Source organism: Tachyglossus aculeatus, chromosome 18, assembly GCF_015852505.1.
Source record: "Tachyglossus aculeatus isolate mTacAcu1 chromosome 18, mTacAcu1.pri, whole genome shotgun sequence".
NCBI classification, from domain to species: domain Eukaryota; kingdom Metazoa; phylum Chordata; class Mammalia; order Monotremata; family Tachyglossidae; genus Tachyglossus; species Tachyglossus aculeatus.
Genome location: NC_052083.1, coordinates 8,740,471 through 8,760,375, shown reverse-complemented (window position 1 = coordinate 8,760,375; position 19,905 = coordinate 8,740,471). Strand labels below are relative to the sequence as shown.

The 19,905-nt window shown below is 54.9% G+C and overlaps 1 protein-coding gene across 8 annotated transcripts; it reads left to right on the top strand.

Moving 5' to 3' along the window:
• The first annotated feature begins 888 nt into the window (after positions 1 to 888).
• GPT (glutamic--pyruvic transaminase) lies at positions 889 to 16,524 on the top strand. 8 transcript variants are annotated; one of them, XM_038760614.1, is made up of 13 exons: positions 889 to 906; positions 3,294 to 3,346; positions 8,128 to 8,278; positions 10,911 to 11,000; positions 11,172 to 11,280; positions 11,611 to 11,744; positions 11,978 to 12,221; positions 12,952 to 13,031; positions 13,326 to 13,462; positions 13,692 to 13,866; positions 14,041 to 14,196; positions 15,096 to 15,208; positions 15,994 to 16,524. In XM_038760614.1, the coding sequence occupies exons 3-13, from the start codon at positions 8,147 to 8,149 to the stop codon at positions 16,082 to 16,084; spliced, it is 1,461 nt and encodes a 486-aa protein (XP_038616542.1). In that variant the 5' UTR covers positions 889 to 906; positions 3,294 to 3,346; positions 8,128 to 8,146; the 3' UTR covers positions 16,085 to 16,524. The 8 variants fall into 8 exon arrangements, with proteins under 8 accessions (XP_038616542.1, XP_038616544.1, XP_038616541.1 ...); XM_038760613.1 differs by lacking the exon at positions 889 to 906 and adding an exon at positions 2,878 to 2,897; XM_038760616.1 differs by lacking the exon at positions 3,294 to 3,346.
• The last annotated feature ends 3,381 nt before the right edge of the window (positions 16,525 to 19,905 follow it).

Here is a 19,905-nt window from a genome sequence, read left to right as displayed (position 1 = left end):
TTTCCCCTTTTCCTAAGCTCTTTCCCTCTGGTGATTCCTTTAATCCTTAGCCACACTGAAGCGGCGGGCCTACACTGTATTGGTAGGGGGAGGGTGGCATAACATGAAGTCTGGGTTTAGAGGACAGCACTGTCTTGCCCTAAGACTCTTGAAAAAAACACACATTTATTTTTAAATGATATTTGTTAAGCACTTACTCTGTGCCTGGGACTGTACTAAGTGCCGTTCTAGATTCAAGCTAATCAGTTTGGACACGGTCCATGTTCCACCTGGGGCTCACGGTCTTAATCCCCATTTTCCAGATGAGGTAACCGAGGCACAGAAAAGCGAAGTGACTCACCCGAGGTAACCCAGCAGACAGGTAGCGTGGCTCAGTGGAAAAGAGCCCGGGCTTTGGAGTCAGAGGTCATGGGTTCAAACCCCGGCTCTGCCACTTGTCAGCTGGGTGACTTTGGGCAAGTCACTTCACTTTTCTGGGCCTCAGTGACCTTATCTGGAAAATGGGGGTGAAGACTGTGAGCCCCTCGTGGGACAACCTGATCACCTTGTCACCTACCCAGCGCTTAGAACAGTGGTTTGCACATAGTAAGCGCTTAATAAATGCCATCGTTATTATTATTATTAAGTGGCCGAGCCGGGATTGGAACCCAGGTCCTTCTCACTCCCAGCCCCGTGCTCAAGCCACTAGGCCACGCTGTTTTCCCACTAGGTTCCCCCGGTGGGAGGAAGCATGGCACACGAGGCGCTGAGCTGTGCCAGCAGAACTGGAGAAGGAAGGAGGAAAAGGGGCCGATGCCAGCGTCAGCCCCTTACCCCTCCTCCTCCTCCTCCCCCTAGCCCCGGATCCTGGCTGCGTGCCCCGACAGTGGCCCGTGGGTGCCAGGGGGCCTGTCAGCCAGAAGCTCGGTGAGTTGGTAGCCGGGTGGTTTGGAAAAGGGGGCTTTTTCCCCCCTGGATTCTCCCAGGGTCCTGGAGGGATGTATGGAAGGGGGAAGGTTTGGGCTGGGGTCGGGTGGAGGGGGGTGCGTGCGGCTTTTGTACATTTGAGGAACGAGAATCGCCCCGTGCCAGGGCACAGCTTCACTCCCCCACGGACAGGACTCCCGGACTTTATCCGGTTCCTGTCATTCTCCCGGCTTCTCCTCCCCTTTCATTCATTCAATCGTTTGTACGTATTTATTACTCTAATTATTTGACTTGTACCGATCTATTTATTTTATTTTGTTAATATGTTTGGTTTTGTTCTCCGTCTCCCCCTTCTAGACTGCGAGCCCACTGTTGGGTAGGGACCGTCTCTATGTGTTGCCAACTTGGACTTCCCAAGCGCTTAGTCTAGTGCTCTGCACACAGTAAGCGCTCCATAAATACGATTGATTGATTGAGTGCTTACTGTGTGCAGAGCACTGTACTAAGCGCTTGGGAAGTCCAAGTTGGCAACATATAGAGTCGGTTCCTACCCAGCAGCGGGCTCACAGTCTAGAAGGAGCCTCCCCTCTCCCCCTTTCCTCCATCCCTCCCTGCTGACAAGTCCCGCTCAGGGGTTGGTTCCCCGTTTCTCCTCTCCGGGGACTGTGTGTCTGTCCTTGACCTTGATTGACTGTGTATCCCTCTCCCTCTTATCTCATCCTCCATGCTGACCTGGTGACAAACTTCTACCTCCTCCCCCAACATTGACCCTCATGAGGCCCTTATTGATCTGCCCACCCCAGGATACAGCCCCGCCAGGTTGCCCGAGATGGGCGTTCGTGTATAGGTCCCCCTGGGCAAGGGGAATCAGAGAGGGTGGGACTGGAACTCGGCCCTCTGCCCACCTTCCCTCCTTCTTCCCCTGAACTTTGGGGCTAAGCGGGAGTAAGGAGGGGCAGACACAAGGGTGCCTGCGGAAAGGGGGAGGACATTCATTCATTCATTCATTCGATCGTATTGAGCGCTTACTGTGTGCAGAGCACTGGACGAAGCGCTTGGGAAGTCCAAGTCGGCAACATCTAGAGACGGTCCCTACCCAACAACGGGCTCACAGTCTAGAAGGGGGAGACAGACAACAAAATACGTAGACAGGTGTCAAAATCGTCAGAACAAATAGAATCATAGCTATATGTACAACATTAACAGAATAAATGGAGTAGTAAATATGTACAAGTAAAATAAATAGAGTAATAAATCTGTACAAATATATGCACATGCTGCGGGAAGGGGAAGGAGGTGGGGGGGATGAGGAGAAGGGGAAAAAGGGGGCTCAGTCTGGGAAGTCCTCCTGGAGGAGGTGAGCTCTCAGTAGGGCTTTGAAGGGAGAAAGAGAGCTAGCTTGGCGGATGTGTGGAGGGAGGGAATTCCAGGCCAGGGCAGTGAGGAGGTTAGCGACATGCACTTGGGAGACACTGGGAGCCGGATGGAGAGGAAGAGAGCCCGAGGGAGGAAGATGGGGGTGGTATGAGGGTCCTGGAGAGGCCTGGACATCAGCTAGAGCACCGGGCAGATGGGTGGGTTCATCCTTCTCTCTTGGGGCAGCCAATGGTCCAGAACAGAAGGGTAGATCCGGGCCTCAGTCTTCCCTCACCCCTGAAAGTGAAAAGCTCCAGACCTGAGAGGGGTGGTGGGGGCCAAGAGATTGCCAAGATCCCTGTCTCATCCCGGGCCGCCCCTCGGGGCCAACCCCCTCCCCAACACAGACACAGAAACACATGCACACATATGACCGCAGCCCACCCAAGGGAGGGGAGGGGCAGGCCAGGGTTAAATTTAGTGTGCGGGGCGGTACAGCTGCCGTAGAAAGGTCACCCAAGCTGGGAGGGGAGGAGGCCCAGGGGGCCGGCCCAGCCTGGGGGTCCAGCCTTTATTAGCCTCCCCAGGCAGAGGGCACAGAGAGGCATCGGCTACCCCGGCTGGACACCAGAGAGGTGAGAGCCTCCACCCCCTCCAGCTTCCTCACCCACAGCCCTTAACGATAGGGCAAGAGCTGCCCTGCCCTAGGAGGAGCACCCCCGGCAGAGCTGTGGGGCTGGGATAGCGCCAGAGCCGGGTGGCTCAGCTGTGCCCACTGGAGCCCTGCCAACGAGCTCGGAGCAGGGGAATGGAAGAAGGGGCCAGAGCTGCCCCAAGCTTAGATCTGACCAAAGAGAGCAGTGGTCCCCGCTCGCCCAAGCCCCCATCTGGGACAGGGTCTCCTCTCCCCCTCCCCGCCAATACCCGCCGGCCCTGGACGAGGGACCGGGACGCCTGACTTGCCTCCGCACCCAGGCCTGTTTCCTCCCCCATAGATCGGGCATCTCAGCCCGCTCCCTGTATCTCCCCAGGATCCTTGAGGAGCAAGGGAAGGAAGGGGCCTGGGATCTCCCCGGAGCTCCAGGTAAGAGGGCCAGGGGCGGGGGAGCGCAGGTGGGCAGGGATGGTGGGGGGCAGAGGAGCAGTGTCCCTGAGATCCTTGGGGACATTAGGCAGGGGCAGTGGGGTTCAAACCAGAGAGGGGGAAAGTCAAGGTCTCAGAGGAAAGGACGTGGGACTCCAAGGAGAGGGATAATAATAATAACAATAATAATAACGGCATTTATTAAGCTCTTACTATGTGCAAAGCACTGTTCTAAGTGCTGGGGAATTACAAGGTAATGAGTTTGTCCCAGTCTTCACCCCCATTTTCCAGACGAGGTCACTGTGGCCCGGTGAAGTGACTTGCCCAAAGTCACCCATCTGACAATTGGCGGAGCCGGCATTTGAACCCGTGACCTCCGACTCCAAAGCCCGGGCTCTTTCCACTCATTCATTCAATCGCATTTATTGAGCGCTTCCTGGGTGCGGAGCACTGTACTAAGCGCTTGGAAAGTACAATTCGGCGACAGATAGAGGTAGCCCCTACCCAACAACGGGCTCACGGTCTAGAGAAGCAGCATGGCTCAGTGGAAAAGAGCGCAGACTTTGGAGTCAGAGGTCATGGGTTCAAATCCTGGCTCTGCCAATTGTCAGCTGTGTGACTTCGGGCAAGTCACTTCACTTCTCTATGCCTCAGTTACCTCATCTGTAAAATGGGGATAAGACTGTGAGCCCCCCGTGGGACAACCAATCACCTTGTAACCTCCCCAGCGCTTAGAACAGTGCTTTGCACATAGTAAGCACTTAATAAATGCCATTATTATTTTGTGAGCCCACTCTTTTAGACTGTGAGCCCACTGTTGGGTAGGGACTGTCTCTATATGTTGCCAATTTGTACTTCCCAAGCGCTTAGTACAGTGCTCTGCACATAGTAAGCGCTCAATAAATACTATTGATGATGATGATTATTATTATTAGAAGGGGCTCACAGCCACTCTGCTTCTCTCTTGATATGCCGGGCGTACCAAGGGTCTGAGGGGCAGGGTTGCCCCCAGGGGGGCAGAGGGGTGGGTATCCTTTGGCCCTCTGGGTTGGGAGATGTTGGGTAGGGACTGTCTCTATGTGTTGCCAATTTGTACTTCCCAAGCGCTCAGTACAGTGCTCTGCACATAGTATCGCTCAATAAATGCGATTGATGATGATGATGATGAATTGGGCCCATGCGTTTATCCTCAGGCCAAGGGTTCAATCCACTTAGAAGTCGTGGTCCCTCTGTGAGGGGAGTCTACCCAACTGACCCGTCCCCCAGGGAGGCCTATCGGCTCTCAGCAGCAGGGTGGCCCTACCGAGAGGGAGGTTGATAAAGGGAGGGCAGGAGGCGGGCCCCTGGCAACCTTTCAGCACCTCCTTTCCCGCTCATCTGCCAGTCAGGGCCCGGCAGGAAAGGGGAACGGGGGTCACCCCGCCCAGCCGACGCCCCTCTGCCCTAAGATGGCCCTGGAAGGGGATGCCAGCCCAGTGACGAGAGCCCGCGCTTGGCAGTCGGAGGACCTGGGTTCTGCTCCCGGCTCCGCCACTTGTCCGCTGGGTGACCTTGGGCGAGTCGCTTCACTTCTCTGGGCCTCATCTGGAAAATGGGGATGAAGACAGGGAGCCCCACGTGGGGCCACCAGTGCTTAACAAATACCATAATTAGTATTATTGTTATAATTATGGTTATTCTCGGTTCTCACCCTTGGTTCCGTGGTTCTCCTCGCCGTCCCCTCCTTCCCTGGACCCTCCTTGGGCCCACTTTTCAATCAATCAATCGATCAATGATCTGTAAATAATAATGGCGGCGTTTATTAAGCGCTTACTATGTGCAGAGCACCGTTCTAAGTGCTGGGGAGGTTACAAGGTGATCAGGTTGTCTCACGGGGGGCTCACAGTCTTCATCCCCATTTCACAGGTGAGGGAACCGAGGCCCAGAGAAGTGAAGTGACTTGCCCGAAGTCACCCAGCTGACAATTGGTGGAGCTGGGATTTGAACCCATGACCTCTGACTCCAAAGAACGGGCTCTTTCCACTGGGCCACGCTGCTTCTCTAATAATAATAATAGTATTGGTTAAGCGCTTACTAAGTGCAAAGCACCGTTCTAAGCGCTGGGGAGGTTACAAGGTGATCAGGTTGTCCCACGGGGGGCTCACAGTCTTCATCCCCGTTTCACAGATGAGGGAACTGAGGCACAGGGAAATGAAGCCCAAAGTCACCTAACTGACAATTGGCAGAGCTGGGATTTGAACCCATAGCCTCTGACTCCAAAGCCCGGGCTCTTTCCACTGAGCCGCGTCTTCAACCCCAGGCTGTCCCAGGTGGGGGGGATTTATTGACGGGCCGGGTTGGGGAGGGGGATGAAGGTGTGCCTGGAGGTTGGAGGAGGGGGGCCAGAGCCTGGGCCAAGGTGGGAGTCTCCCTCCGGGCCTCACCCACTTCCATGGGCAGCTCCCCGGGCGGGCTTGACGTCACCAAGTTGCTGTCTCAGGAGTCAAGGTCCAAAAGTCCGAACTTTGGAACCCCCGGGGGCCCAGTGGTGGAGGGACTTTGCCCAGGGCGGGCCCCTATCCCGGGCTGGGGGCAATCCCACCACCCGCATTGTCATCCTGCCTCCGGGGACCCGGCCAGCCCCGTTGGACAGGACCAGAGTATTATAATTATATTATAATAAATATTTACTATGTATTATATATAATTGTAATAATGATGATGGTATCTGTTAAGCACTTACTATGTGCCGAGCACTGTTCTAACGCTGCGATAGATTCAAGGTTTTAGACTGTGAGCCCACTCTTTTAGACTGTGAGCCCACTGTTGGGTAGGGACTGTCTCTATATGTTGCCAATTTGTACTTCCCAAGCGCTTAGTACAGTGCTCTGCACATAGTAAGCGCTCAATAAATACGATTGATGATGATGATGAAGGTTATTCATTCTTTCATTCAATCGTATTTATTGAGCGCTTATGGTGTGCAGAGCACTGGACTAAGTGCTTGGGAAGTACAAATCGGCAACATGTAAGAGACGGTCCCTACCCAACAACGGGCTCACGGTCTAGAAGGGGGAGAGAGACAAATATAAAAATTGTGGGGAGGGGAGACGATGGGGAGGGGAGGAGGAGGAGCAGAGGAAAAAAAGGGGGGCTCAGTCTGGGAAGGCCTCCTGGAGGAGGTGAGCTCTCAGTAGGGCTTCAGGTTGTCCCGCGTGGGGCTCACAGTCTTAATTCCCATTTTACAGGTGAGGGAACTGAGGCCCAGAGAAGTCAGATGTGTGACTTTGAGTAAGTCACTTCACAAGCGGCAGGGGCGGGATTAGAACCCACGACCTCTGACTACTAAGCCACGCTACTCCCCCCAAGGTCATCACCCCCTCAGCCCCCCCCACCCCACCCGGCCGACTTCCCCAGGATGCTGCAGGCGGGGGGCTGCACTGGGGTGGGATTTGAAGGTGTGAAAAGGGCATCAGCTATTCCCGACCCCAGGTAGGGAGAATAGCTGGGGTGCCCGAGTGTGAGAAGCAGCGTGGCTCAGTGGAAAGAGCCCGGGCTTTGGAGTCAGAGGTCATGGGTTCAAATCCCGGCTCCGCCAATTGTCAGCTGGGTGACTTCGGGCAAGTCACTTCACTTCCCTGGGCCTCAGTTCCCTCATTTGTAGAATGAGGATTAAGACTGTGAGCCCCCCGTGGGACAACCTGATCAACTTGTAATCTCCCCAGCGCTTAGAACAGTGCTTTGCACATAGTAAGCGCTTAATAAATGCCATCATTATTAATAGTATTATTATTATCCAGGCTCCCAGCCCCAGCTCTGGCCCACCTTCTCCTCTGCCCTCGGCCCCTCCCGAGCCGTGGAATCGGTGGAGAATTCCCCCCTCCAAACCCCCCTCCCTCATGGATGGGGATTCCGAGCTGGACCCGTTTCCATGGGGAACGGCCTGGCTGGGGTGGGGTTGGGGGGTGGGGGGCAGGAGGGGCAGAGGACGGGGTCACCAAAATGAGAGGGATGAGGGGGCTCGGCCTCATCCGCTCCCTTCTGGGGTAACTGCCCCCTTCCCTGCCTCCTTTCCCCGCAGCCCACCAAGGAGGGGCAAATGAAATGGCTCCATGGTCTGCCCCCTGCCCCCCCCCACTGCTCTGCCCTTTTCCCTTTATCCCTCCTCCTTCCTTCCCCACCCATCTGTCTGAGTTCCTCCCTCCTCCCCCCACACTGGTCTCCTGTCCAGCCCCAGCTCCCCGGAGGGACACAGTGTGTCCGGGCCTTGTCCGGTTCCTAGCAGTGACAGGGACGGATCCCTCCTTCTCTGCCCTCCCCAGGGCTGAGCTTTGGCCGGACCCGGCGGGTGGTTCAGGGGCACGAAGCGTGCACAATTCCCAGCTCCAGCATTTGGCTCCTGGATACTCCAGTCCTGAGGCTCCGAGAGGGGACGGAGCAGGCGGCTCAGGTCCCAACTTCCCTTCCCTGCCGTCCCCTGGCACCGGCTCCTTTAACCACCCCCTTGCCCCTTCCCTGACCCCCCCCCCCCTTTCTTGTCTTGGCACTCGCTTCTCCTCTCCACTTTCCTCTTCTTGTCTGTCCTTTTCCCTCTTCCTCGCCTCCCCTTCCCTCCTCCCCCTGCCCTCGCAGCCCTGGGCATAGTCCCTGCGGCTGCCCCGCCCTAACAGTACCCCAGGAGCAGTGGCCACCACCTCGGACCCTGGCATGAAAGGGTTTTCCCTGTCGAGGGCTGCCTGCTGGGCAGGTTCACCCCTGGGTTTCCTTGCCCCAGGCTCACCGAGCCCCCTCCTGTCCCACAGGGCGAAGGCGGCGGGCAGAATGGCAGAGAATGGGCTGCGGGAGAAAATACTGACGCTGGAGTCCATGAACCCCTGCGTAAAGCGGGTCGAATACGCCGTCCGTGGACCCATCGTGGTGCGGGCCTTGGAGCTGGAGAAGGAACTGCAGCAGGTACAGGGAGAGCGCGCCAACCCCTCTGCCTCGACTGCCCAATGTTCCCTCTGGAGAGCACCCCGCCCCACGGGCACCCCTGCCACCCCCTGGCACCCTGTTCCATTCCGGCTGCAAGATTAACTCCTCTCTGCCACCTCTGCCCAGATCCCAGGCTCCTTACTCCCTCCCACCCGATCCGCTCATGGGGCTGAGTTGGGACCCCTCGCCCAGGGGCCCAGTTTTGGGGGGATGATGGGGGCAGTGCCACCCTCCCTGAGGCTGAGAGCTGCCTCGGCCCCGAGCCTTGGACGTGGGAAATCTCCATGCTTCTCTCCCCACACCCCTCTCCCCTTCCCGAGGGCACCCCCAGAAACCTAGGCCCAGAAGGAGGGGTGGAGTAGAGCAAGGTGCGATCGGAGACGGAGAGATCGAAATGGAGTGAGACCCGAGGAGGGATTGTTTCTTGACTTTGATTGTACTCGCCTAATTTCGAGTCCTGCACAGTGCTGGGCACAGAGTAGGAGCTCAGTCAATGCTGATGATGAGAAAAGTAGAGTCACAGGTGGGCAGGGGCAGAGACTGGTTTGCCTGAAATCCAAAGCCTGGGGTCAGAAAATACCCGGTGAGGTGGAGAAGCAGGGGCAGGCACCGTGTCCAGGCTGGCCTAGGGGGTCAGTCAGTACCATGGGACCCTGGCGTCCTGCCTCCCAGCTCAGAATACTCTCCGGCCCTCAGGCAGCAGTGAGTGCACAGAGGCGGGAAGTGTGGGCAGACCCAACCTGAACCTGTTCTACCACCGCCGTGGGGCTCCGGGCCTGTCCCCACCCCCTATGACCTTGCCCAGCCCTGCCCCCTCCTTGGATCTTACCCCTCCCGGGCATCTCGACTGGCGCTCTTACCATCCGTGAAGCCCGGCATGATTGGGGGGGACTCGGTGCCCCGTTGGTGGGCAGCCTCATTCTGCCCACTGAAAGCCCTGGGGCGGGCAGAGACGCTTCTGCCTCAGAGCTGGGCTTTCTGCCCCCCTGGAGCGGAAAGGAAACTGGATGGGGAAGCAAGGCTGAGGGACCATGTTCCCTGGGGGGCCCCGAGCCTCTGCCACTCACCCCCTCACCGTACCTCATTCTCGCCCGTCCTGCTGTCGACCCCCGGCCCACATCCTCCCCCTGGCCCGGAATGCCCTCCCTCCGCACATCCGCCAAGCTAGCTCTCTTCCTCCCTTCAGAGCCCTACTGAGAGCTCACCTACTCCAGGAAGCCTTCCCCGACTGAGCCCCCTTTTTCTTCTCCCCCTCCCCATCTCCTCCACCCTACCTCCTTCCCCTCCCCACAGCACCTGTATATGTTTGTACAGATCTATCACTCTATTTTACTTGGACATATTTACAGTTCTATTTATTTTGTTAATGATGTGCATTTAGCAGTAATTCTATTTGTTCTGACGACAACAGAACACTCCTTCAAAGCCCTACGGAGAGCTCACCTCCTCCAGGAGGCCTTCCCAGACTGAGCCCCCTCCTTCCTCTCCTCCTCCTTCCCCTCCCCATCCCCCCACCTTACCTCCTTCCCCTCCCCACAGCACCTGTATATATGTTTATATGTTTGTACATATTTATTACTCTATTTATTTTATTTGTACATATTTATTCTATTTATTTTATTTTGTTAATATGTTTTGTTCTCTGTCTCCTCCTTCTAGACTGTGAGCCCATTGTTGTGTAGGGCCCGTCTCTATCTGTTGCCGACTTGTACTTCCCTAGCGCTTAGTCCAGTGCTCTGCACACAGTTAAGCACTCAATAAATACGATTGAATGAATGAATGACGACACCTGTCCACGTGTTTTGTTGTCTGTGTCCCCCTTCTAGACTGTGAGCCCGTTGTTGGGTAGGGCCCATCTCTATCTGTTGCCGACTTGTACTTCCCAAGCGCTTAGTCCAGTGCTCTGCACGCAGTAAGCACTCAATAAATACGATTGAATGAATGAATGACTTGACACCTGTCCACGTGTTTTCTTGTCTGTCTCCCCCTTCTAGACTGTGAGCCCGTTGTTGGGTAGGGCCCGTCTCTATCTGATGCCGACTTGTACTTCCCAAGCGCTTAGTCCAGTGCTCTGCACATAGTAAGCGCTCAATAAATACGATTGAATGAATGAATGAGAGGTGGGAGGGACCTGGAGAGCGGCAGCGAGGGAGTATAGAGCCAGTCTGCTCCAGTCAGTCGGTCTTACTTATTGAGCTCTTAGGGTGTGCAGACCGCTGTACTAAATCAATCAATCAATCGTATTTATTGAGCGCTTACTGTGTGCAGAGCACTGTACTAAGCGCTTGGGAAGTCCAAGTTGGCAACATATAGAGACAGTCCCTACCCAACAGTGGGCTCACAGACTAAAAGGGGAAGACAGAGAACAAAACCAAACATACTAACAAAATAAAATAAATGCTTAGGAGAGGACAATACCACAGTAAACAGCCACATTCTCCCCTGCTCCTACCCCTTTTTCCAGGGCCGGGATTCTGGGTCCTGTTTCTGCTAGCTGGGGGGTACAAGGGAGGAGAGGGAGGATCTGGGCAGGAGAAGGGAGCTGGGCAGCAAGACAGGAGAAGCTTGGCTTGGCTTGGTCAGGAGGGCTGAGTCCCAGGGCTGTCCACAGGGTATTAAGAAGCCGTTCACCGAGGTGATCCGGGCCAACATCGGAGACGCTCACGCCATGGGGCAGAAACCCATCTCCTTCCTGCGTCAAGTAAGGGTCCCACAGCACCTCACCTCCGTCCCCGTCCCGTAGGGTCCGGGGCAGTGCCCTGTGCCGAGTGTCTGGGGTGGGGGGATGATTCATCTGGCCGGTTCCCAGTCGGGTATGCCCCAGGCCTGGGGCTGCCAGCTGTCCCCGTCCCCACATGTCTGTGTGGTGCAGGTGGTGGCCCTGTGCCTGTGCCCGGAGCTCCTGAGCAGCCCCATCTTCCCCGACGATGCCAAGAAGAAGGCGCAGAGGATCCTGCAGGCCTGCAACGGAAACAGCTTGGGTGCGTCTCGGTCCCGCCGGCTCTATCCCGTCCCCTGCTCCATCTCCACCGTGCTCTGGAGGGGTGCGGTGGATTCAGGCTAGTCTAAACCACCGGATGACCCCATTCCACCCCTCCCTTAACCTATTTAGAGGAAGGCTCGGGGGGTTCCCCTCGGTGTCCGTGGCTCCTAGGCAACACAGGCCGCGACTAGGGTGGACTTACTGGGCCAGTGTAGACAGTCCTCCCCTCCCAGAGGGGTTCTCTCTTCTCCTCCTTGACCCCACTCCTCTTTCCCCACTCTCACCGCCCCTGGCCTCACCCCTCGTCTCTCCGCCGGCCCTGGCCCAGGGGCATACAGCGCCAGCACGGGCATCGACCTGATCCGGCAGGACGTGGCCCGGTACATCGAGCGGCGGGACGGGGGCATCGGTTCTGACCCCGCCAACGTCTTCCTGTCCACCGGCGCCAGCGATGCCATCGTGGTACGTGTCCGGGGGCCCAGCCCCCGGCTTCTCAGTGACTCTCCAGGCCTCAGACAGCAGCAGCACAGAGGCGGCATTGTGCCCGGCTGGCAGAGGGAGGGCGCGGGGCCGGCTCCGGGCCAGAGCACCAGGCTCAGTGGGGGGAGGGCAGTGGTCCCCGGTCCCCTCGGGCCCCCTGCCCCGCTTTCCCTCCCCACGGGCGTCGGACCTCTGACCTCTCCGCCCCTCCTCAGACGATACTGAAGCTTCTGGTGGCCGGAGAGGGGCTGGGGCGGACGGGAGTGTTGATCCCCATCCCCCAGTACCCGCTCTACTCGGCCGCCCTGGCCGAGCTCAACGCCGTCCAGGTCAACTACTACCTGGACGAGGAGCACAACTGGGCGCTGGACGTGGGCGAGCTACGGCGGGCCCTTAACCACGCCCGTGGCTACTGCCAGCCCAAAGTGCTGTGCATCATCAACCCGGGGAACCCCACAGGTAGGCAGCCGCTCTCCGACGCTGACGAATCTGCTCTCCCATCTCCCTGAATTCCTGTCTCCCCCTCTAAACTAGAAGCTCGTTGTGGACAGGGAATATGGCTATTAGCTCCGCCACTTTCATTCAATCGTATTTATTCATTCAATAAATACGATTGAATGAATGAATGAATGAATCGTGTTGAGCACTTACTGTGTGCAGAGCACTGTACTCAGCACTTGGGAAGTGCAAGTTGGCAACATACAGAGACGGTCCCTACCCAACAGTGGGCTCACAGTCTAGAAGACTTGTCAGCTGGGTGACCTTGGGCAAGCCACTTCACTTCTCTGGGCCTCAGTTCCCTCATCGGGAAAATGGGGATGAAGACTGTGAGCCCCACGCAGGACAACCTGATCACCTTGTATCCCCCCAGCGCATAGAACTGTGATTGGCACATAGTAAGGGCTTAATAAATGCCATCATCATTATTATTATTGTTATAATGTACTCTCCCAAGTGCTCAGTCAATGCTCTGCCCATATTGAGTGCCCAATAATAATAATAATGATGGTATTTGTTAAGTGCTTACTATGTGCAAAGCACTGTTGTAAGCGATAAATACGCTTATTCCTGCCCTCTTCCGGCCCTGGTCTCTGCCTCCCAAATGCAGTATCCGTCCTCTCCCCTCCTATTTTCCCCACAAACGGGGTCCGCGTCCTGAGCTCGGTCCCCGGCCCCCTCCCCACCCCAGGGCAGGTGCAGAGTCGCCAGTGCATCGAGGACGTGATTCGCTTCGCCATGGAGGAGGGCCTCTTCCTCATGGCCGATGAGGTGAGGGGACAGGGCGGCCGGGCTGGCCACCGGGGCCGGTGACCCCAAGACAACCCCCGGAGCCCATCTCCACCCTTGATCGATCACAGTAGCCACCCCACTTCCCCGTCCTTGGCGCTGGGGAGGCCGGAAGGAATCCCACCATCTTCCCCTCCGAGGAGGGAGCGCTGGTCGGACGTGACGGGTGGGCCGTGGCTGATGGCCGAGTGCTTCGGACGGGGGCGGCTGAGGCCCCGGGGGCAGGGCGGGATGGCGGATCCGGGTTGGGCAGACCCCATCTCGCCTCTCCTGCAGGTATACCAGGATAACGTGTACGCGGAGGGCTCCCAGTTCCATTCGTTCAAGAAGGTGCTAATGGAGATGGGGCCACCCTACTCCCAACAGCAAGAGCTGGCCTCCTTCCACTCCGCTTCCAAAGGCTTCATGGGAGAGTAAGCCTTGGCCAGCCCCGTCCTTCCTTTCTCTCACTCCGACTCCAGCCCAATCCCATGTCCTGACCACGCTCTTCCCATCTTTCACACCCCCCCAGACCATAAACTCATCGGGGGCCGAGAATGCGTCTCTTCATTGTCGTTTTGCGCTCTCCCCAGCGCTTCCTACAGTGCTCGGCACACAGTCAGAGCTCAATAGTTACGATCGAATGGACGAACCCTTCCCCAGGTGCGGGTTCCGGGGAGGCTACGTGGAGGTGGTGAACATGGACCCTGACGTCAAGCAGCAGTTGGCCAAGCTGGTGTCCGTGCGGCTGTGCCCTCCCGTGCCCGGGCAGGCCCTGCTGGATGTGGTGGTCAGCCCCCCGCAGCCCGGGGATCCCTCCTACCAGCAGTTCCAAGGGGTGAGTGTCAGCTGGGGCAGGGGATCCCCCCCAGACCAGGCTGACGTCGAAGAGTGCGGGCCGGAAGGGTGGAGAAGGGGAGAGGTGGGGTGAGGCTCTCCTGAGGTTGATATTCGGGGCGAAGCTCCCCTCCCCGCCGTGTTGATACTAAAGCCGCGTCCCCTGCACCCCCAGGAGAAGCAGGCGGTCCTGAAAGCCCTAGCAGAGAAGGCTCAGTTGACGGAACGCATCTTCAACCAGGCGCCGGGCATCCGTTGCAACCCCGTGCAGGGCGCCATGTATTCCTTCCCCCGCATCTCGCTGCCCGCCCGAGCCCTGGAGCGGGCACAGGTCTGGGGGTTCCACCCGGGCTGGGGGAATGGGAGAATACATTCATTCATTCTATTGTATTTATTGAGCGCTTCCTGTGGGCAGCGCACTGTACTGAGCGCTTGGGAAGGACAAGCGCTCCTTCCCTTCTCCTTTCCCATCTCCTTCCCTCCTCCTTCCCCATCTCCTTCCCTCCTTCCCATCTCATTCCCTCCTCCTTTCCCATCTCCTTCCCTCCTTTCCCATCTCTTTTAGACTGTGAGCCCACTGTTGGGTAGGGACTGTCTCTATATGTTGCCAACTTGTACTTCCCAAGTGCTTAGTACAGTGCTCTGCACACAGTAAGTGCTCAATAAATACAATTGATGATGATGATGATGATGATGACAAGTTGGCAACGGATAGAGACGGTCCCTACCCAACGACGGGGCTCCCAGGCTAGAAGGGGGAGACGGACAACAAAACAAAACACGGAGACGGGTGTCACAATCGTCAGAACAAATAGAATTATAGCTCTGTGCACATCATTTTAAAAAAATGAGCGCTTACTATGTGCAAAGCACTGTTCTAAGCGTCGGGGACATTACAAGGTGATGAGGTTGTCCCACGGGGGGCTCCCAGTCTTGGTCCCCATTTTCCAGACGAGGGAACTGAGGCCCAGAGAAGTGAAGTGACCGGCCCAAAGTCACCCAGCTGACAAGCAGCGGAGCCATGATTTGAACCCCTGACCTCTGACTCCAAAGCCCGGGCTTTTTCCACTGAGCCACGCTGCTTCTCTATTAACAAAATAAATAGAATAGTAAATATGTACGTGTAGAATAAATAGAGTAATAAATATATACAAGAGCCGTGGGGAGGGCCACCCCGTGCCTCCAACCCCCTCGTCTCCCCCATCTGACTCGGTCCGCCCCCGCCTCCAGGAGCTGGGGCAGGCCCCAGATATGTTCTTCTGCATGAGGCTGCTCGAGGAGACGGGCATCTGCGTGGTGCCCGGCAGCGGCTTTGGGCAGAAGGAGGGCACCTACCACTTCAGGTGAGAGTTGGACCCCCGCGGGGCTGGGTTCCCCGGCTTCTAGACTGCCACTTACCTCCCCCTCCCCACCCCGCCATCCCCTCTCACACCCTCAATCAATCAATCAATCAATCAATCGTATTTACTGAGCACTTACTGCGTGCAGAGCACTGTACTAAGCGCTTGGGAAGTCCAAGTTGGCAACATATAGAGACGGTCCCTACCCAACAGTGGGTTCACAGTCTAGAAGGGGGAGATTTAATTAATCGGCGGCATTTATGGAGCCCTCTCTGTGTGCAGAGCACCAGAGTGGCTAGTGGGCCATCTCTGCCCGCCAGTCTAGTGGGGGGATCAGCCCCTTTTTTTAAATGGCATTTATTAAGCGCTTACTATGTGCAAAGCACTGTTCTAAGTGCTGGGGAGGTTACAAGGTGATCAGGTTGTCATTCATTCATTCAATCGTATTTATTGAGCGCTTACTGTGTGCAGAGCATTGTACTAAGAGCTTGGGAAGTCCAAGTTGGCAACATAGAGAGACGGTCCCTACCCAACAGTGGGCTCACAGTCTAGAAGGGGGAGAAGGTTGTCCCGGGGTTGTCCCATTTTCCAGAGGAGGGAACTGAGGCCCGGAGAAGTGAAGTGTCAGCTGACAACTGGCGGGGCCGGGATTTGAACCCATGACCTCCGACTCCAAACCCCGGGCTCTTCCCACTGAGCCACGCTGCTTCTCTAGTTTAGACCCCCTTCCCTCCAGTCACCCCCGCCCTCCCCATCCCCGCACTTCTCGCTCTCTCTCTCTCTCCCAGGATGACCATCCTACCCCCCTTGGACAAACTACTTACTCTCCTGGAGAAACTGACCCAGTTTCACGCCAAGTTCACCCAGGAGTTCTCCTAACGGCGCTGGCCCGCCGTGCCCCGGTCTGCGGACACCAACTCCTCCCCCTGAGGCGGCGGGCCCCCTCAGGGCTGAAGCAGGACCCTACTTTCCTCATTGCCGGTGGTCAGATGGGCCCCCATGCCCCCTCCCATCACCTCATGTTACATCAGGCTCCTCAGTCCTTGCAGCCTCATGCCAGGGCTTGATGAGAGGGAGCTTGGGGCTGGATTGCACGTTGGGAAAGACTGCGGGCTGGGGCCGGGCCAGGGCACGGCGGCTCCAACCTGGATCTCTGGACTGTGCCCGCGAGACATCCCCCTACTCCCCTGCGTCCCATCAAAGAGACAAAATCTGGCATGGTGAAGCTGAGATGACCACGCTTTGGGGGCAGAAGACATGACTCTAAGCTTCCTCCTCGTACCCCAATAAAACCACCCAAGTCAGGTAGCTGCAGCTGATCCTTGGTGTATTTTTTTAATGGTATTTAAGATCCTACTAGGTGCCAGGCCCTGTTCGAAGGGGTGGGGCAGATACCAGATAATCAGGTTGGACGCAGTCCGCGTCCCACCTGGGGCTCCCGGGCTTCGTCCCCATTTTGCAAATGAGGGAACCGAGGCACAGAGAAGTGAAGCGACTTGCTCAGAGGTTACAAAGCAGGCAAGCGGAGGAGTCAGGATTAGGATCCGTGACCTTCTGAATTCCGGGCCCTATCCACTGGGCCATGCTGCTTCTCAGCAGGGGGAGTGAATTTAGGGAGCGAATGGGGGGATCTGGGGGTCCTTTGCTCCAAATAGTGTTGGTGGGTTGTAGCTGTGGTGTTGATGAAGTGCTTCCGACGTGCAAAACGCTGTACTAAGCCCTGGGAAATCAATCAATCGATCGTATTTATTGAGCGCTTACTGTGTGAAGAGCACTGTACTAAGCGCTTGGGAAGTTCAAGATGGCAACATATAAAGACAGTCCCTACCCAACAGTGGGCTCGCAGTCTAAAAGGGGGAGACAGAGAACAAAACCAAGCATACTAAGAAAATAAAATAAATAGAATAGATATGTACAAGTAAAATAAATAAATAAATAAATAGAATAATAAATATGTACAAACATATATACATATATACAGGTGCTGTGGGGAAGGGAAGGAGGTAAGATGGGGGGATGGAGAAGGGGACGAGGGGGAGAGGAAGGAAGGGGCTGAGTGTGGGAAGGCCTCCTGGAGGAGGTGAGCTCTCAGTAGGGCCTTGAAGGGAGGAAGAGAGCGAGCTTGGCGGATGGGCAGAGGGAGGGCATTCCAGGCCCTCCAGGGAAAGGAATACATGGCTGGGCTAGAAACAGTCCCTGGCCCCCAGGGGCTCACTTTCATTCATTCAATCGTATTTATTGAGCCCTTACTGTGTGCAGAGCACTGTACTAAGCGCTTGGGAAGTCCAAGTTGGCAACATAGAGAGACAGTCCCTACCCAACAGTGGGCTCACAGTTTAGAAGGGGGAGACAGAGAACAAAACAAAACATATTAGAATGAAATAAATAGAATAAATATGTACAAATAAAATAGAGTAATAAATATGTACAAACATATATACAGATTTATATACTACTAAGAACAGGAACAGGGGAAGGGGGTAGCAGACTGTATATATGTTTGTACATATTTATTACTCTATTTTACTTGTACATATTTATTTTATTTTGTTAATATGTTTGGTTTCGTCCTCCGTCTCCCCCTTCTAGACTGTGAGCCCACTGTTGGGTAGGGACCGTCTCTATATGTTGCCAACTTGTACTTCCCAAGCGCTTAGTACAGTGCTCTGCACACAGTAAGCGCTCAATAAATACGATTGATTGAAAACAGGTTGGAGGCTGGGCTGGGGCTGGGAAGACAGGGGGTGCAAACCGGAGACGTGGCACGGATGTGTACATGCTTGCGTAGTTGTCTGTGTGTACACACACACACACACACACACACACACACACACACACACACACTTCTGTCTGTAGCTCTGAGCAGGGGAGGGCGTAGCCAACTAGTCATTCCTTCAATCGTATTTATTGAGCGCTTCCTGCTTTTAGAGCACTGCACTAAATGCTTGGGAGAGTACAATATTAGGTCCTTCCATTTGTGGGGCAAGAGTAGATTTTTAAGGAGCTAGTCTGGACTGGCGAGTCATTCATTCCTTCAATCGTATTTATTGAGCGCTTCCTGCGTGCAGAGCACTGCACTAAGTGCTTGGGAGAGTACCATATTAGGTCCTTTCATTTGTGGGGGAAGAGTAGATTTTTAAGGAGCTAGTCTGGACTGGACAGTCATTCATTCCTTCAATCATATTTACTGAGCCCTTCCTGTGTGCAGAGCACTGCATTAAGTGCTTGGGAAAATGCAATATTAGGTCCTTTCATCTGTGGGGGAAGAATAGATTTTTAAGGAGCTAGTCTGGACTGGAGAGTCATTTATTCCTTCAATTGTATTTATTGAGCGCTTCCTGCGTGCAGAGCACTGCACTAAATGCTTGGGAGAGTACAGTATTAGGTCCTTCCATTTGTGGGGGAAGAGTAGATTTTTAAGGAGCTAGTGTGGACTGGACAGTCATTCATTCCTTCAATCATATTTATTGAGCGCTTCCTGCTTTTAGAGCACTGCACTAAAAGTGCTTGGGAGGGTACAATATTAGGTCCTTCCATTTGTGGGGCAAGAGTAGATTTTTAAGGAGCTAGTCTGGACTGGACAGTCATTCATTCCTTCAATCGTATTTATTGAGCGCTTCCTGCGTGCAGAGCACTGCACTAAGTGCTTGGGAGAGTACAATATTAGGTCCTTTCATTTGTGGGGGAAGAGTAGATTTTTAAGGAGGTGGTGTGGGCTGGACGGTCATTCATTCCTTCAGTTTTATTTACTGAGCGCTTCCTGCTTTTAGAGCACTGCACTAAGTGCTCGGGAGAGTACAATATTAAGTCCTTCCATTTGTGGGGGAAGAGTAGATTTTCAAGTAGCTAGTCTGAACTGGACAATCATTCATTTCTCCCGTCGTACTTATTGAGCGCTTCCTGCGCGCGGAGCACTGCACTAAGTGCTTGGGAGAGTACAGTATTAGGTCCTTCCATTTGTGGGGGAAGAGTAGATTTTTAAGGAGCTAGTGTGGACTGGACAGTCATTCATTCCTTCAATCATATTTATTGAGCGCTTCCTGCTTTTAGAGCACTGCACTAAAAGTGCTTGGGAGGGTACAATATTAGGTCCTTCCATTTGTGGGGCAAGAGTAGATTTTTAAGGAGCTAGTCTGGACTGGACAGTCATTCATTCCTTCAATCGTATTTATTGAGCGCTTCCTGCATGCAGAGCACTGCACTAAGCGCTCAGGAGAGTACAATATTAAGTCCTTCCATTTGTAAGGGAAGAGTGGATTTTTTAAGGAGCTAGTGTGGACTGGACAGTCATTCATTCCTTCAATCGTATTTATTGAGCGCTTCCTGCGTGCAGAGCACTGCACTAAAAGTGCTCGGGAGAGTACAATATTAAGTCCTTTCATTTGTGGGGGAAGAGTAGATTTTTTAAATAGCTAGTCTGGACTGGAGAGTCATTCATTCCTTCAATCGTATTTATTGAGCGCTTCCTGCGTGCAGAGCACTGCACTAAGTGCTCGGGAGAGTACAATATTAAGTCCTTCCATTTGTGGGGGAAGAGTAGATTTTTTAAATAGCTAGTCTGGACTGGAGAGTCATTCATTCCTTCAGTTGTATTTGCTGAGCGCTTCCTGCTTTTAGAGCACTGCACTAAGTGCTCGGGAGAGTACAATATTAAGTCCTTCCATTTGTGGGGGAAGAGTAGATTTTTAAGGAGCTAGTCT

Coding starts and splice junctions, on each gene's coding strand:
- GPT (XM_038760611.1), top strand. CDS start 8,033: ATGAAAGGGTTTTCCCTGTCGAGGGCTGCCTGCTGGGCAGGTTCACCC. Junction 11,745..11,977: donor GCGCCAGCGATGCCATCGTG/GTACGTGTCCGG, acceptor GCCCCTCCTCAG/ACGATACTGAAGCTTCTGGT. Junction 13,463..13,691: donor TCCAAAGGCTTCATGGGAGA/GTAAGCCTTGGC, acceptor ACCCTTCCCCAG/GTGCGGGTTCCGGGGAGGCT.